We start from the raw sequence: 16,250 nt of genomic DNA, 5'->3' as shown, positions 1-16,250 counted from the left end.
GGACACAAGTTTGGGGAGAAAGGCCTCTGGGCGTCGCCTGCTTGGCTGCAGCTCAGGCCGGGCCCCCAGTCCCTGACAGGAGAGAGGATGTTGCCTCCACCCCTGGAGGGCGGGGCGGGCAGGGCCTGCCTGGGGTTTCCCGGGGCCCCGCTGGCCCCACTGTCTGAGTGCACTTCAAAGTGGCTGTGGGGGGGGCATGGGCCCTGGCACTTGTCGCCAGCCTCTCCCCTCAGGTCTAATTACTTCCACATGCGCCCAGAGCTTTGAAGCCCTGAGACTCCCTGTGGGAGGCGGGGAGAGGAAGATGGGGGGCAGAGGCAGGGAACGGGTGCAGGAAGGAGCCAGCGGGGCTAAATTAGGGAGGGCGGGCTGGCCCCCTACCTATGCCACCCTTGGGGGTGGGGGCAGGGCTCCTGGGTGCCCATGGCAGTCGGGCAGATGTCCCTCCCCAGCAGGCCAGGTCCCGCCGCTCCATGAGAGTCCTGACTCCGAGGTCACTGGGCCTAGAGCCCTCGGGGTGATTCAATCCTAGGCTGACAAGTCCAGGCAGCTTTCAGAATTAATGGGAGGTAGGTGCTGGGGGGGTGGGGGGGTGGTTGCTGGGCCCCAGAGGGCAGCCAAGCCTCCTGACTGGGCTCCTAACAGGTCCTGAACAGCCCTGACCTGCCTCGCCTGGGCCCTGGGGGCAGTGGTCCTTTCCACTGGCATGACCCCTCTCCCCCCAAAGAGCCCTGCCCACACATCCCTGGGCATCCCGGCCGGTTGCTGGCACCCCATGCCCACGGCAGCCCCGTGGCAGAGGCACCATCCCAGGCGAGCAGCCACACGTGCGAGGGCTCCGATGTCACAGCCCCTCAAGCCCGGCCCTCGGCAGGGTACTCATACATGGTCTTTGTTACTCTGTCCTCTTCCAGCTTCGAAGCAACTTGACTTTGGGTGATTAATGGCAACAGGAGGCTGTGCCTGGGGAGGTGGCTCTGATTTATTGATGTTGCTTTGTTGAAAACAAATATATAGCTCAGGGAAGCATCTTTTGAGGGGAGTATCGGATGGCTGGAAGGTGACACACTAGCTTTGGTACCAGTGGCAGAACCACACCATTCTGTGTGTGTGCAGAGGACATGTGGGCCACCTGTTTAGGTGGGCGGGTCTCCCGCCACCCGCTTCCCAGTGACCGAGTGCTTCTCTCACACCGGTGGGCACCTGGCTGCCCCCGGGGGCGGGGTGGGTAGGGCACCCACCCAGGCACCTGGCTCCTCATCCTGTCAGTGACCTCTCCCCTCCACATGCTGTGTCCTGGCCGTCAGCAGCAGGCAGAAGGGATGACCTGGGGAAGAGGGGTGGTTTGCTGGGAGCTGGAGGAGAACATTGTGGGTCAGCAGCTTCTGTCATGTCTGCAGCCAGAGGCTACGACTCCCAGCAGGCAGTCACAGTGAGGGTGGAAACCCTAGAAGTCCAGAAGCTGTGGGGGAGAGGCGTGCTCAGAGCCTTATGGGTGTGGGCCACCCACCCACTCCCCACCCAGGCCCTGTTCTGGAGGCCCACCTACCAGCTGAGGCAGCACCTTCTCCAGCTGCTCCACATCCACATGGTCCAGTTCCTCTGCCTGGGCCTGCCGGACACTGCGGATGGCCGCTTCTGCCGTGATGCAGGGAGAAGTAAGGTAGAGAAAGCTGGGGGGGCTTGAACCCCAACCCCCCTGGGCCACAGCCCTGGCTGTTCCCCCACCCCTGTGCCAGCTGACAGCTCAGAAGACAGGTTGAGACTTCTGAAATACAGAAATTTTCAGGGACAAGGTGCTTGTGGGAAAATGGGAAAAAAGGTGTGTTGATAGCCTCACTGAAAAATGTAAAGGGATCACAAATGGTCCGGCAAGCCTGGGTGGGACCCCAGAGGACGCTATCGGGCCCCTCTGCTCACCTACAACGAAGATCTTCAGCAGCTCAGCCATGAGCTGCAGCGCATCCCCACTGACTGCAAGGCAAAGGGAGCAGGTTACAAGTACGCGTTCTCCCTGCTGCCCCACTCCACCCTCACCGCTTTTGGTGTGGCTCATGCTCAGGCTGGTGACCTCCACCCTCTGTCTGGCCCACCCAGCCCTCCCTGAGGCCCTGGCTCCTGCAGAGCTGGAGCGCAGGGTCCCAGCACCCCACCCCTGCCTCGGGTTCACACACCTTTGGTCTTCTTGTCTTTAAAGTGCAAGTGCAGCAGTTTGCTCACCAGCTCCTGGGGGACAGAGGGCACATCAGTGAGCCACTTCCCCCACCCCTCCTGCTGACCCTTTAGTCATTTCATTGTGGATGGGATGGGGTTGTAATTTCCAGCTGGAAATGCTGTCTGTGGGGCTGGGTCTCCCCAGGGTGGAGGACTAGGCATGGGGCGATACCTCCCTGCGAATGCCTCCAGGAGAGCCAGATATGAGATGCGTGTGGCAGACACGAGTGAGCAGCCAAGGTGCCTGCCCACTGCTCTGGGCTCCAGTCCTCATGGTATCCAGAATGGTCTTGTGCTCCTGCTCCCAGAGACAAGTTGCTTTCCCCACAGTGGGCCCCTTCACAGGCCTGCCCATGTCACTAACACTGCCTGGCTTTGTCAGACCCTGCTCTGAGCACGGTGCCAGCTGCATCCCAGGTCCCTCCTTGGGGCCTACAGCATGGCACGGAGAAGGGGATCTTCCTGTAATGGGGAAGGGTAACCCCAGAGCTTAGCAGGAGCCAGGCTCCTTGTCAATGGGCAGTCAAGGTAGGGGACCCAGGGAGGTTGCTGAGGGTAGGGACCAGCTGGAAGAAGCTGTGAATGAGGAGCCCACAGAGCACCTGGGGACGTGGGACAGCAGCAGTGGGTGCCCAGGAGCCCAGAAACCAGGTGTCGTGCAGAGGTGAGCCAAGGACCCACAGGCCTCCAGCCTTGGCCATGGAGATGGCGCTGCCTTGCCCAGTGCAGCTCAGCAAAGCTGGAGAGCAGAGTGGAGGGAGTGGACCCCACTGGAGACCCAGCTCTGGAGGCGAAGAGCTTGCCACTGGTCACCAGCAGCGCTGAAGCAGCTTCACCCTTCCAGCTGTGACCACGGGAGCCTGGCGCCACCTGCTGGTCCTACAGGCTGTGTACCTGGAGTGTTAGTCAGTCAGTGGTGTCTGACTCTTTGGGACCCCATGGACTGTAGCCTGCCAGCTCCTCTGTCCATGGAATTCTCCAGGCAAGAATACTGAAGTGGGTTGCCATTCCCTTCTCCAGGGGACCTCCCTGACCCAGGGATTGAACATGGGTCTTCTGCATTGCAGGCAGATTCTTTACCAACTGAGCCACTGGGGAAGCCCATGTACCTGGAAGATATCAGGAAGGGCCCAGAAGGCTCTACCGCTCCACCAGCTCCCAGACCCAGGTGAAGAGCTAAATCAGTCAGATTGCTGCTGGGGGGCAGCTGCATGGGGTGGTCGTGACAAAGGGATCAACACCAGCTGGGAGCGGAGATTCCCTAAATTTGCAGAGGGGATGATGGGACCTGGGATGTGGTCAGCCTTTGTCCCACTGTGTGGAGGCAACACAACCCCTGATGCGACAGCCTTGGTCATGGGTAATGGCCACAACCCCAGCTCTGGGTGATAAAAGAGCGAAAATCCCCACTAGGACAGGCTGGACAAGGCAGTGCTCACAAGGGGCTGGGATGCACCTTCCCACCCCAGGTTCACAAAGGCCTGACTTCAAGGGCTCAGTGTCTCCAAACCGTAAGGCAGAGTAACAAAATGAGACCCAGACCACTCATAGCCAGCGGAGTGTGGGAGGTGGCGGGCCTCCCTATCCATCCACCCAGAGCAGCACTTGCCAGGTGCAGGGCAAAGGGGCTTACTCTGGAAGTGGATGGCCTGGCTTTGACCCTAGTTCTGCTGAATTCTCCCCCGGGCAAGTAGGGACAGTACTAGGACCCATGTCCTAGGGTGCTGAGCATTACACGGGCCAATTCATGCCCGGTGCATACCCAGTGCCTGACTGCTGGGTGTGTTGCTAAGAAGAGCACTCGTAGAGACACAAACACACCAGACAACGGAGTCAGCCCGGTTAAATCGAGACGCAAAGCACAGGTCTGGCGTAACAGGAAAAAGGCCAAAAAGAAGCTTTAGAATACACAGCCGAGCTGTGTCTACACTACCAGCGAGCTGGGTCGCACTGTGCTTTACGCTAAACCCTTGAGGGAGGAGAGTCCTGCCGAACCCGTAGCCGCGGGGCGAGGGGCAGGGGTCGGCGGCCCGGGCTCCTCTCTGAGTCTCCCTGCATTTGTGCCAGCACCTACCCCTGCCCGATTTCTGCAGACACTTTCCGTCTGGCCACAGACTAGGGCGCCTATTCAACCTTCTGCTACCGGGGCACGGGACCACGGAGGACGAAGGGAGCTCGGAATGGCGGTCATTGCCGGATTCTGGAAACTGGCTCACCCTAGATGGCAGCGCGGGGGCCGGCTCAGGACCCGCACGTGAGTCAGGCAGGGAACAGGGGTCGCAGCGTCCCCACCGGCCCCGTGCGGGTCCCCCAGCCACAGAAACCTCGCCCGGCGCCCCCAACCCGCCCAGCCAGCACGCCCTTTCTCACTTTCCGGAAGGCGGCTCCGGTTTCCTCCATGACCGCCACAAAAGCGCGCGCCCTCTGGAGCCCCGCCCCCGCCTCCCCAGCCAATGAACCCTGAGCGCGCCCTCTGGAGCCCCGCCCCCGAGCTGTCAGCCAATCGACCCAGAGCGCGCCTCCCGGAGCCCCGCCCTCGCAACGCCAACCAATAGGCCCGCCGCGCGCGCCCGCTCCTTCGCCTTCATTGGCCGTGGTGAAAGCCCGCCTCCTCCGCAAGGCCTCCTGGGAGTCGTAGTTTCTACCAGGTCTTCCCGGCGCGCCCTGCTCTTCCTGGATACTGAGGCGCGCGGAGGCCGCGTACACCTGCGGCGTACGAGCCGGGGTCAGCGGCCCGAGGGCTAGGGCCTCCGGCCCGGGGCCCAGGGGTACGTCCGACGCCCGGACAGGCTCTGCCGCTGGAGGCTCCGCCCCCGAGGACGCCCACCTCCTCGGTCCCCGGCTCTTGCGGTGTCCTGAGCATCACCTGCCCCCTCCCTCCTGGGGCCTCCTGCCTGTTGGACCAACTCAGTTTGTTCCTTGTTCCTCGCCTGCTGAGGACTTAGGGTCTTTGTGCCCCGCACTGAGCTGCCGGGGCCTCTGTAGGCCCCCATGGGAGAGGCCCTGCCCTTCTGCCTTTCCCTGGCTTCCTGGCTCCAGCTGGCTTCTGGTGAGTCCTGTCTAGGAGTTTGGGGAGAAGCCCTTCCTGCACTCCAGGGACATGGAGGAGTTCCGGCGCGCCTACAGTCGGCTGTGCAAGGAGAGTGGGACCGAACCCCAGGAGACTGTCCTGCAGCAACTGCACCAGCTGCCGCAGGGCCGGCTGGACCTGGCCACACAGAGCCTGACAGTGGACACCTGCAGGGCTCTGGGCAAGCTGCTGCAGAAGGAGTCACTGCTGACGGAGCTCATCCTGAGTGACTGCATGCTGAGTGAGGAAGGTGGGCACCAAGGGCCGGCAGCGCCCAGGGCAGTCCTTGCAACTTCAGAGTTGGGGCTGGGTTCAAGCCCTTTGCTTCAGGGCCACCTCCTCTGGCTGCTTTTGCACTGCTGCTCATTAGCTACATATACCCCAGTCCTTGGTGCTTGGCACCTCTAGCAAAGAACTCTCTGTCCCACCTGATCTCTTTTTTTATTTTTGGTGAAGTTTCTCCATTTCACTGTCATTAAAGCAACCCTTTGGAAACTTGGGCGCAGAAGGCGATTTCTCTTTTTAACGGGAAAGCCCTTAGCGTCCCCCAGCTTAGGAGAGTCCTGCCGTGCTGATGAGCACAAGGGTCAGCAGCCTGACTCGGCACTTGGAAGCTGTTTCAAACCTGACACAGAAGTGGGGTGACTTGGCATGAACCCTGGCTGGTGGGGGCCACGTGGACAGCTGTCCCTCCCCTGAGTCTGGGGAGCTGCCCCAAAATGGAGCCGCCAGGGGTGGAGAGTGACTGCCCTGCTCTCTTACAGGGGCCACGCTGCTGCTGCAGGGGCTGTGTGTCAACACTGTTGTGCGGTTTCTGGATCTCAAGGTGGGTGGATCTGCACTCAGGGCATGCCACCTGAGAGCAGGAGTAGAGAAGATGCAGGTATCCTGGCAACCAGGAGTCTGCATGGTGGCCAGAGACCATGTCTGTAAGCGCTCTGGGCACACAGGCTCCGCACCGTTTTCTCATGGTCTCATGAATGTATGCTGGTGTTCTGAGGGCAGAAATGTGAGTTCCAGAGCATTCTCACAAGCACACTGAAAGAGCCCGCATCAGAAGGCCACTCTGGTCAGGGAAGGCAGAATCTGAAAGGAGCCACACGTCTGTTCAGAGCATGCCGTGGCCTCACCCGCTGCCTGACCAGGGTATTCAGAGCCCAGCCCAGGACGCCGGAGAGTGACTGGATGGCCTCTTCCTGTCCTAGGGCAATAACCTTCGAGCAGCAGGGGCCGAGGCACTGGCAAAACTCCTCCGACAGAACAAGTCCATTCAGAGGTAGGGTGGCAGTCCCAGCCCCCAGCTCTCCCCGCAGCCTCTGCTCTCTCTGTGGTTCTGGGTTGGCTCCAGGGGACACTCTTCTGCAACATGGGAGTTCACACCTCATGCCAGCCTTCTCTGGTCAGGGGTAGGTGGGTATAAGTTACTCAATTTCTGCCAGAGAGCCCCCAAGCCCGTGCTCCTCCTCGAGCCCACTGGATCCCATGGGAGGAGGATGCTCTTCGGGCTATGCACCTCATGTCCACCCTTCCTGCAGCCTCACCCTGGAGTGGAACAACCTGGGCACATGGGATGAAGCCTTTGCTACCTTCTGCGGGGCCCTGGCGGCCAATGGCACCCTGCAGCAGCTGGACCTCCGCAACAACCAGATCAACCACAAGGGCGCCGAGGAGCTGGCCCTGGCCCTGAAGAGCAATGCCAGCCTCCAGCAACTGGGTGAGGCTGCCAGCACCGGCCCTCCCCATCCTCAGAGCAGGCAGGGAGGTCTTGCATCCCAAGCCCTCCCAATGCTTCCTCTGTCCTCTCCCAGAAGGGAGGGGGTGGTGAGGAGGGGCACACTGAGCCGGACTCCTGATCTGTGGCCCATCACAGGAAGTGCCAGTGTCTTGGGCGGGGCCAGCCCTCCCACCCCTGGCAACACCACATTTCCTTCCAGACCTGCGCTGGAATCACATTGGCCTCCTCGGGGGCCGCGCCCTGGTGAACTGTCTCCCCAGCAACAGAACCCTGTGGAAGCTGGAGCTGGCTGGGAATAACATCCCGGGCGACATCCTCAGAGCCGTGGGTATGGGCACATGGGGCTGCTGGCAAATTGCACTGTTTGAAGCAGGGCATAGAGCTGATTTCCTGTTGACGGGATCAGCTGATTCACCTCTTAAAAGTCACATTTTGGCCTTTAACCTTTGGGCCAGAATCCACCGAGAGAGGGGCCGCTTGGGCTGGAACCATAAAGGCATCACAATGGTAGAGTGTTAGAAACAGAGGGAGCGGGGAGCAGGCACCAAGGAAGAAAGGGCAGAGGTGGGAGCCTGCAGAGTGCCAACGGCCCAGGCTTACCACGGTCCCCTCCTCACACCACGGTCCCTTCTGTCATGACCCTCAACTCCTCCATCCCAGGCCTGCTGAGTGCTTGTTCCACCAGCAGCACCAGCCCCTTGAGGGCCCAAGCTTTGGCCAGAATCTAGTGTGAGGTTACTATCTCCTGAGTCTCCCCAACTCATGTCCTCTCCTGTTTCTTGGTTCTTGCACCTGCCTCTGAGTCACCCCAGTTGACAGTGTGGCCGCTTCTGGCCGGCCCCTCTCCAAATGCTGCCTGGATCTTTCCAGCACATGGGAGCTGAGCACAACATTCACCTCTTAAAAGTCACATGTTGGCTTTTAACCTTTGGGGAAGAATCCAAATGCCCACCTTTTGTGACAGTTGAGCAACCTCTTCCCCATGAGCCTGTCCCCCCTACCAGGTGCCTCCCAGGCTCCTCGCTTCACTGTTGCCCCTATCCCCTGTCCCCGCCGCCTCTGAGCCTCTCATCTGCTAGTGCCCTGAGGGGTCTGATCTGTGTGGTTAAGACATGGGGGTGGGCTGGCCGTTGGCCATTCTTGGGGCTCAGTCCCCCAGGAGACGACTTCACTCTTTCCAACAGAGCAAGCCATGGACCACAACCAGGACCGGCAGACCGTCTTCCGGGAAAGCCAGGCCCGTGCCCAGGTGCTCAGCAAGGAGGTGCGGCACCTCCGGGAGGAGAAGTCCAAGCAGGTAAGGACGATGCTGCCTCTGACCGCAGGGCCTCGCCCCGTCCCGGCTGTGTGGACAAAGAGCCCCCCTCAGCCCCCATGCCATGGCCACCTTCCCTCCCTCTGAGCTCTGGAGCCTCTCCGAGAAGCCAGTACCTAGGCCCAAGAGGCAGCCTCTTGTTCTGATGCCTTTCAGCTGGGTGGCTGGACTTCCCCCTGGGCCTCCCTCTCCTTGGATGAGGCTCAGCTCCTTGGTGTCCTGCTGCCTCAGTAGATGTTGGCCTCCTTTCTTGCCAACCATGGGGAGTGAGCAGGCTCTGGGCCCTGACGGGCTCTGCCTGGCTCTGTCCCCAGTTTATGGACTTGATGGAGACGATCGACAGACAGAGAGAAGAGATGGCCAGGAGCAGCAAGTGAGCTTGGCCCCGGGTCCAGGGCAGGGCAGCAGTGCAGCGGGGGACCCTGGGGGTCTGGGTCCTGGTTCTGGCCTTGGAGTGACCTAATGTGTGAGCCTGGTCATCTCCCCACAGACAAGGATGTGGGCTGTATTTCCTGAGGGAGTTGGCTGGAGGGTTCAAGGCGCCACTGAGCACTGCCTAAGCCCACACCTGGACATTGTGTGAGCATGAGGGGCAGCAGCCGCTTCAGGGAGGGGCTCAGACGACTCGGGTTTGGGCCCCTCGAACCCTCCTCTCTGTCCACAGGGCATCGGCTGCACGTGTGGGGCAGCTTCAGGAAGCGCTGAATGAGAGGCACTCCATCATCAATGCCCTCAAGGCCAAGTAAGGAGGGGCAGAGGGCAGGATGGGGGTATGAGGAGGTTTCAGAACACTTTATAGGCCTGCCCACAGGGCAGAGGAGGACCATCCTAATCGGGACTCAAGTTCCAGTGCACAAAGGAAGTCAGGGAAACCGCTAGGGTAGTTACTGAGAAGGCTTTCTGGGAAGAGCTCCAACTCATCAGCTTGCAAAGCTGGGCACCGGGCACTGAGGGAGGGAAGGTCAAGCTTTGTCTGCTTTCCCCAAGCCCCACCCCAGGCTCCCTAGAAGCCTGGTTCCACTGCCCCGCACCCTGCCCCCCCTCCCCGCCATCCCCTTACTTGGTTTTGCAAAAAGCACGTTCTTTTCACTGGCAGCAGACAAGTCTCTGAGGAGCCTAGACTAGCTCAAGGGGCACTAGCAGGAGTAGTGGCCTGGCAAGAATGACCTTAGCAAAGGCTAGAGGTCGGCTGGAGCAGGGCTGGCCCTTCTCTCCTTGCAGACTTCAGATGACAGAGGCTGCCCTGGCTCTGTCGGAGCAGAAGGCCCAGGACTTGGGGGAGCTCCTGGCTACCACAGAGCAGGAACAGCGGAGCCTGGCACAGAGGCAGGCCAAGGAGCACAGGCTGGAGCAGCAGGTGGGTGGGTGTGGGGTGGGCAGGCCTGGGGTGCATGGTGGCAGATGGGCACTGATGCCCTTTTGCTGTGTTACCCCCAGGAAGCTGCAGAGCGGGAGTCTAAGCTCCTCAGAGACTTGTCTGCTGCCAATGAAAAGAACCTACTTTTGCGAAACCAGGTATGGGGGTGGGGGGTGGGGTGGGGCCAGCCCCTGGGGAGCCTGGGGTGGGACTTCGGGTAAGCTGAACGAAGCTTCCTCCCTCCTTGCCAACTTTGCAGGTGGATGAACTGGAGCGGAAGGTGAAATCTCAGCAGGAGCAGCTGTTCCTGACCAAAACGGAGCTGACCAACACGACGGCTGAGCTGAAGATGCGGGCCGTCCAGGCTGAAGGTCAGCACACCCAGGCCTGCTGCTGGGGCCTGAGAACCAGGGGCCCCATGAGGAGTCCCACCCACTTGTCTCCCCTGTGCTTCCAGAACGCCTGGAACTGGAGAAGAAGAGGTCCCGGCAGAGCTTGGAGGACGCGGAACACCTGCGCTTCAAGGAGGTGCCTATCAGTTGTGTCATCTGGGCTTTGCCCTCCCTGTTCCCCCAGTGGGGCACGGTGTCCCTAAGGCAGACTCCTGGCTGGGCTTCCCTCAACAACCTTGGGCTGCTGCTGACAGTCCCAGCAGATGTCAGACCCAAACCCTCCCTACCGGTTTCTAGAAGGGACCCTGACTGTGCCCGGGCACAGTGCAGGCTGCCATCTGGGGTGCAGCACTGGGACCTGCCCTCCGTCCTAGCTTCCTCCGAAGCCACTTGGGGCAGCCTCTAGTTGGAAAGAACAGGGTCCCCAAGATTCATCTGCCCCCTCCAGGGTGGGGATCCCATGAGGGGAAACCTAGGGGGCCAGACTGCCAGCCCTATCCCTGCCTCGCACCTGGGCAGGTGGAGCACATGACTCGCCACCTGGAGGACAGTGAAAGAGCCATGCAAGAGAGGGTGCAGAGGCTGGAGGCTGCACGGCTGTCACTCGAGGAGGTGAGCTGGGTGCCAGGCTTGGGAGGCTGAGTGTGGCTAGAAGGGGTCCCCCGGCAAGGGGTGAGGATGGTTAATGTCTGTGGTGTAGGAGCTGAGCCGGGTGAAGGCCGCGGCACTCAGTGAGCGAAGCCAAGCCGAGGAGGAGCTCATCAAGGCCAAGAACCAAGTCCGCCTGGAGGAGGTGAGCTCAGGGTCACAGCCCACTGCTTACAGCACCCACCAGGGAGAGCACTGAGGGGCTGGCATGAGCTGCTGGGCTTGCACAGCCCTTCGAGCTTAAGTGGGCACGACCGAGGCTGTCTCCTGGCTCTGTAGGGAGGGACAAGGGAACAGGAGCTCCAGGGGTGCAGAAGAGCCAGATGAGGACACTCAGCCCATCAGTACCACCTCCAGGCCCCCCCTGCAAAAAGCCAGTGTCCTCCCTCCCCACAGTGGGGAAGGGGTTTGTCCCAAATGTGCAGCCTGTGACCACTTGGTGGAAGTTGGGGGTGGGGGGCCCAGGCGGCAGGATGGTGTTAGCTTGGCACACGGGGGAGTCTCCTCATTCGAGTTTGAACCCATTCAGAACAAGGCATGTGTTAACTGTAGTGACAAAGTGGTTTCCACTTTGCAAATATAAGCTTCCTTCAGCCTGAAGGGGCAGGGGTCACTCCTCACAGGAGCTCAGAGCCACAGGCCAGAGAGCAGCTCACCCGTCCTTCTCCTGGGCCCACAGCAGCAGCACCTGGCTCACCTGGAGGAGAAGCTGCGGCTGCTGGCGCAGGCACGGGACGAGGCTCAGAGCGCCTGCGTGCAGCAGAAGCAGACGGTAGCCGATGCCCAGGCGCGGGCCAGCCAGCTGGGCCTGCAGGTGGAGAGCCTGAGGCGGCGCCTGGAGGAGCTGCAGCAGGTAGCTGGGACACTGAGGGCTCCCGGTGGTGCCCCTGGAGCACCTCCCCCGCCCCACCCCAGCCAGCACCTCACACTCACCCCTCCTTGCCTGGCAGGAGCTGAGCAACAAGGACCAAGAAAAAGTAGCTGAGGTGACGAGGGTGCGGCTGGAGCTGCAAGAGCAGAATGGCCGCCTGCAGGCCGAGCTGACGGCCCAGGAAGCACTGAAGGAGAAGGCCGCGGCCCTGGAACGCCAGCTGAAAGGCGAGCTGAGCCCCAGGCCCCTCCACCCCGTGGCATTTCTGCAGGGCCTTCCTTACTAGGCCATCCCACAGAAGGAGGAGGCGGGCCGGGAGAGCTGAGCTTGGCCCAGGTCTTCGCTCCGGGAGGTGCTGGTAGGGGAGGCTGGGTGTGTGTACGCCCAGGGGACCCTGAGCAAACCCCACCCCGCCAGCCCCCTGTGGACCTCCTAAATAGCGGGAGCGGACCCTCTTCCTCACTGAACTTCCCCTCCTGCAGTGATCGCGAGTGACCACCGGGAGGCGCTGCTGGACAGGGAGAGCGAGAATGCCTCTCTCCGAGAGAAGCTTCGCCTTAAAGAGGCTGAGATCGCCCGGATTCGGGATGAGGAGGCCCAAAGGGCCAGCTTCCTGCAAAATGCTGTCCTGGCTTATGTGCAGGGGTCCCCCCTGAGGACCTTGAGCCCCCAAAAGTGAGGGGGCAGGGAAAGTCTGAGAGCGGCAGGAAGGTGGCATCTGTCGGACGAGTGTCTGACGCCTGCCCCTCCCTTCTTCACCAGGAACAGGCCACTGGCAGGTCTGGGCTCTTTGCGCAGAGTCTACAGCCAGTAACGTGGAAAATCAGTGCTGGGCAGGATCTGAGAGCAAGACAGCCGCAGCTTACAATCAGGGTCCCTGTCTGGGTGGTGGGGGCGGTCCAGAACCTGGCTGGCCAAGAGGGCCCTCCCCACTCAGTCATCCCCATCGCAGGGAGTGACATGCCTGAGAACACAGACCCAAGAAGGTAGGAGCAGTGCGTGAGCTCTCCCGGCCCCACCCACCGTGGTGCAGTCACCTTTTACAACCAGGAGCTCTGCAGCTTGCTCACCCCAGGGTATTTTGAAATACAGAATTTTGCACTTTGTGATCCATTTTGGTTCCAGTGCCTTTCTCCCACATCAGTCTGTGCTCCCAAACCCGGGCCCTGCAGGAAAGGCCGGCCCTCCAGGTGTGGCTGGGTCACCCCTTCTAACTGCTATCAGGTGGGGATGGTCTGGCTAACTGCAGCGGATAGGAGGGGATGGGGATCGGGGGGCGGGGGGGGGCGCGCAGAGGGCTGCCGGCTTTGAGGGTCTCTGGTGTTTGACAGCAAACACCCGAGTTTTCACCAGCTGCCTTTTGGTTGGAGGGTAGGTGGGCCCTGGGGGTGCTCTGCCTCGAAGAAACCCTGTGCCTACCGACCACAACCTGTCCAGGTGGGTGGGAGCCGCCTGCCTGCGCTGCCCTCACCCCATGAAGTGGGTCACAGGGAACCGGGGAGGGCCTGCCCGGGCTCAGACTCGCTAAGGGGTTCGTTGTGTCCCGCCCCTCACCAGATTTCTCTGGAAAGCGCGTCGGCCCGGGTTCGGGGCTGGTCCGCGCCCCCCGCCCGCCCTGCCGGCCGCGCTCGGCTGTCTCCGCGCCCGGCGCTCGTCAGCGCTCGGCTGTCTCCGGCCGCTCGGCTCGGCGCTCGGCTCGGGTCCGCGGCCGCTGCGGCGCCGGGCATTTCTCCGCAGCTCGGCTCGCGGCCGCGCCCGCCCGGCCCGCGCCCATGCAGGCCATCAAGTGTGTGGTGGTCGGCGACGGGTGAGTACGCGGCGCGGAGGCCGCTCGGCCGGGTTTGCCCGGCGGGGTTGGCCCTGGGGATCCTCCTGGGCAGGGCGCGCGGCTCCGGGGCGCGGCCGGGGCGGAGGGGGCGGCGCGCGCACAGACCAGGGATCCTGGCTCGGGGTCCAGGCGCGGCGGCCCGGACGCGCCCCCGACCGGCCTGTGGGCGTCCGGGGACCGGGCAGGGGCAGGAGGACGTGGTGGGGCGGGGTCCCGGCTATTCGCCCGGCGCAGGCCTCCAGCCCAGGCCCACCTGATGCTGCTAGCTGCCCGCGGCCCCGCCCGGCCTCCGGGTGGGTGGGGCCAGGGCTCTCACCTGGGCTGAACCCTCAGCGGGTGCCACCCTCCCGGCACCTGCCTGGGGCGCTGAGGCGGCTTGCCGCAGCCCGCACCCACCACTCTGTCTCCGAAGCCCACCTGTCCTGGTCCCCCTCCTCTGTCCCTCGTTCACTGCGGATCTGCTGGGCAAGCACCCCTGTCCCCACCCTAGGACCGTGGGAGTGGGCTGCCCTTGCTAAGCGGAGGGCAGAGATGGGCCTGGGGGCAACGTGGGCTCGCCTTCTCTCCACAGCGCCGTGGGGAAGACCTGCTTGCTGATCAGCTACACAACCAATGCCTTCCCCGGAGAGTACATCCCCACAGTGTGAGCAAGCGGGCAGGTCCAGCGGTGGGGAGCAGAGGGTGTGGGCGCCTGTGCGCGAAGCTCCCCTGGGCTTCGAGGTGGGGCCCAAGTGGCCCTGGTCTGGGTTCCTGGGGTGGAGCAAGGTGCTGACAGAGCTGCAGGTCTGTGCCGGACTGAGAACGCAAACACTGGCGGATCTCTCTGTTTCTGCAGTTTCGACAACTATTCTGCGAATGTGATGGTGGATGGGAAGCCCGTCAACCTGGGGCTGTGGGACACCGCCGGGCAGGAGGACTACGACCGCCTGCGGCCACTCTCCTACCCCCAAACTGTAGGGGACTACAGGGGTGCCTGCAGGGGCTGGGTGGCTTGGGTAGAGGCCCCAAGGGCCTGGTGCGTGTGTATGTTGAGGTCTGAGGCCATTCAGAGCCTTTTGAAACTTCCCACATGGTCCTCTCCTTCCTTCCCTTCCTCCCAAGGACGTCTTCCTGATCTGCTTCTCCCTGGTGAGCCCAGCCTCCTTTGAGAATGTTCGAGCCAAGGTAGGGCAGGGCAGGAAGCCGGGTTGGTCTTCCTGGGAGGGGTGGAGACTGCCCAGAGAACTTGTCCTTACAAGGCAGGGTCTCTTGCTTGAAGGCCTGACAGAGGCAAATTGTTCTTTAGAGGCAGAAGAGATGCCTATTCCACTCGGGGTAGGGGTGGTGAGTGCGGCTCTTAGAGAAAGGAGGGCCCTGATTGCGAGGCCCTGATGAGCTTGGAAGCTTCTTGGCAGCATATTTTTGTTCTTGGTCATTGCTTTACCAGACCTAATGGTTGCCCTGTGAAGCAAGAAGGGCTAAGTGTGGGTCTAGGCACAAGGAACGGGCCCTTGAGAGCTGTGGCCTGCTCTGGGCCAGGCTGAGGGCAAGGCCCTCAAGGGGTAGGGAGGGATCAGAGCCTCCATTCCCACAGTGGTACCCAGAGGTTCGGCACCATTGCCCGCACACGCCCATTCTCCTGGTGGGCACCAAGCTGGACCTTCGTGACGATAAGGACACCATCGAGCGACTGCGGGATAAGAAGCTAGCACCCATCACCTACCCCCAGGGCCTGGCCATGGCCCGAGAGATCGGTGAGTGGGCCCGTCCAGGCCTGCTGGTGCAGGGGGGAGAGGAGTATGCTCTGCCAGCCACAGCGTTAGCCTGCGCTCCCCCCAACCCTCGATACCTCTCCTCACGGCCCCCTTTCTTGGCCGATCCCAGGCTCTGTCAAGTACCTGGAATGCTCAGCCCTGACCCAGCGGGGCCTGAAGACAGTGTTCGACGAGGCCATTCGGGCTGTGCTCTGCCCGCCCCCTGTGAAAAAGCCAGGGAAGAAGTGCACGGTCTTCTAGAGCCCCCACTTCCGGAAGAGCAGCCCCCTCCCTGCCTGTATCTGTTGTGTTGAGATGTGTCTTTGAGTCCGCTGTGGGGGAGTGGTGGGGGTGGGAAGGGGGAAGAAGCATGGGGATGAGGCTGCTGCTCCCGGGGCAATGCGGGGGCCATGGGGGTCCTGTCTGCTCTGCCTCGTCTTCGTAGAGGCGCAGCTCCAGCCTCCCCTGGCCCCCACGGGAGGCCGGAAGGGAGCAGGGTCTCCCTCAGGCTGTAGGGGTGGGTCCGGGGCAGCCCCAGGATGGGCTTCCCTGATGGGGGAGTTTGGGGGGGTGGGTTCTGTCCTTGTGCCCCAGGATGGGGCAGCCCCTTCTTATTTTATACAATAAACCTTCTTCATCATCTCCTGTTCTTATCTCACTCCCTGCCCTGCCCGGGTCTCTCCCTGCCGACTCCTCCACCCTGGGGGTGCTAGGCCCCCAGCCCCTGCCAGCCAAGGGTACAGAGCAGTGAGCTTGACACTCCCCGGCTCCCAGCACAAGGCCAGTTGAGTCCTCTGCCTCCATAGGAGGGACCCTATGGAGTGGCAGTGAGTGTGGGAGTGGGTGGGAGCCAGTGTGCTTGGCCCCTTCTGCATAAAGCAAGCCCCTCCTGTGTTGACCTCAGACCTCCGGGAGGGCACAGCACCCCTCAGCAGCTCCCAGGGGTGGCGCAGGACAGTCTGCAGTCAGGCCCTAGGGGGCCCTGTGGAGCCCAGGCCAAGGCCAGGGGCCACTCAACTGAGTGTTCATGAAGACACACTCTAAAGAACAAGGGTGTCCTACAACCCCAGAGGTGTGGACAGGACAG

At 62.1% G+C, this 16,250-nt stretch overlaps 3 protein-coding genes across 5 annotated transcripts; 2 read left to right on the top strand and 1 right to left on the bottom strand.

The window, feature by feature from the left end:
* Window positions 1-963: 963 nt before the first annotated feature.
* Window positions 964-4,667, bottom strand: CENPX (centromere protein X). Of its 2 annotated transcripts, none has more exons than XM_061141255.1 (5): window positions 4,585-4,667; window positions 2,175-2,226; window positions 1,921-1,974; window positions 1,550-1,638; window positions 964-1,462 (listed from the first exon to the last, which is right to left on the bottom strand). In XM_061141255.1, exons 1-5 carry the CDS (start codon window positions 4,612-4,614, stop codon window positions 1,448-1,450), a joined length of 240 nt encoding a protein of 79 aa, XP_060997238.1. In that variant the 5' UTR covers window positions 4,615-4,667; the 3' UTR covers window positions 964-1,447. The 2 variants fall into 2 exon arrangements, with proteins under 2 accessions (XP_060997238.1, XP_060997237.1); XM_061141254.1 differs by having other exon boundaries at window positions 964-1,327.
* A 208-nt stretch (window positions 4,668-4,875) lies between these two features.
* On the top strand, window positions 4,876-12,711 carry LRRC45 (leucine rich repeat containing 45). 2 transcript variants are annotated; one of them, XM_061144492.1, is made up of 17 exons: window positions 4,876-5,534; window positions 6,049-6,110; window positions 6,490-6,560; window positions 6,820-6,998; window positions 7,219-7,347; window positions 8,204-8,316; window positions 8,649-8,707; window positions 8,999-9,076; window positions 9,556-9,691; window positions 9,772-9,849; window positions 9,951-10,062; window positions 10,149-10,219; window positions 10,603-10,695; window positions 10,784-10,876; window positions 11,411-11,584; window positions 11,682-11,829; window positions 12,085-12,711. In XM_061144492.1, the coding sequence occupies exons 1-17, from the start codon at window positions 5,315-5,317 to the stop codon at window positions 12,279-12,281; spliced, it is 2,013 nt and encodes a 670-aa protein (XP_061000475.1). In that variant the 5' UTR covers window positions 4,876-5,314; the 3' UTR covers window positions 12,282-12,711. The 2 variants fall into 2 exon arrangements, 1 of the variants encoding a protein (XP_061000475.1); XR_009693071.1 differs by lacking the exon at window positions 12,085-12,711 and having other exon boundaries at window positions 11,355-11,584; window positions 11,682-11,816.
* Window positions 12,712-13,286: 575 nt separating this feature from the next.
* Window positions 13,287-15,526, top strand: RAC3 (Rac family small GTPase 3). Its single transcript, XM_061144493.1, has 6 exons — window positions 13,287-13,409; window positions 14,002-14,073; window positions 14,266-14,383; window positions 14,532-14,594; window positions 15,004-15,163; window positions 15,294-15,526. Exons 1-6 carry the CDS (start codon window positions 13,375-13,377, stop codon window positions 15,422-15,424), a joined length of 579 nt encoding a protein of 192 aa, XP_061000476.1. The 5' UTR covers window positions 13,287-13,374; the 3' UTR covers window positions 15,425-15,526.
* The last annotated feature ends 724 nt before the right edge of the window (window positions 15,527-16,250 follow it).

This window comes from Dama dama, chromosome 5 (genome assembly GCF_033118175.1).
Source record: "Dama dama isolate Ldn47 chromosome 5, ASM3311817v1, whole genome shotgun sequence".
NCBI classification, from domain to species: Eukaryota; Metazoa; Chordata; class Mammalia; order Artiodactyla; family Cervidae; genus Dama; species Dama dama.
The sequence above is the reverse complement of the archived record's forward strand: the minus strand, read 5'-3'. Positions and strand labels throughout refer to the sequence as shown.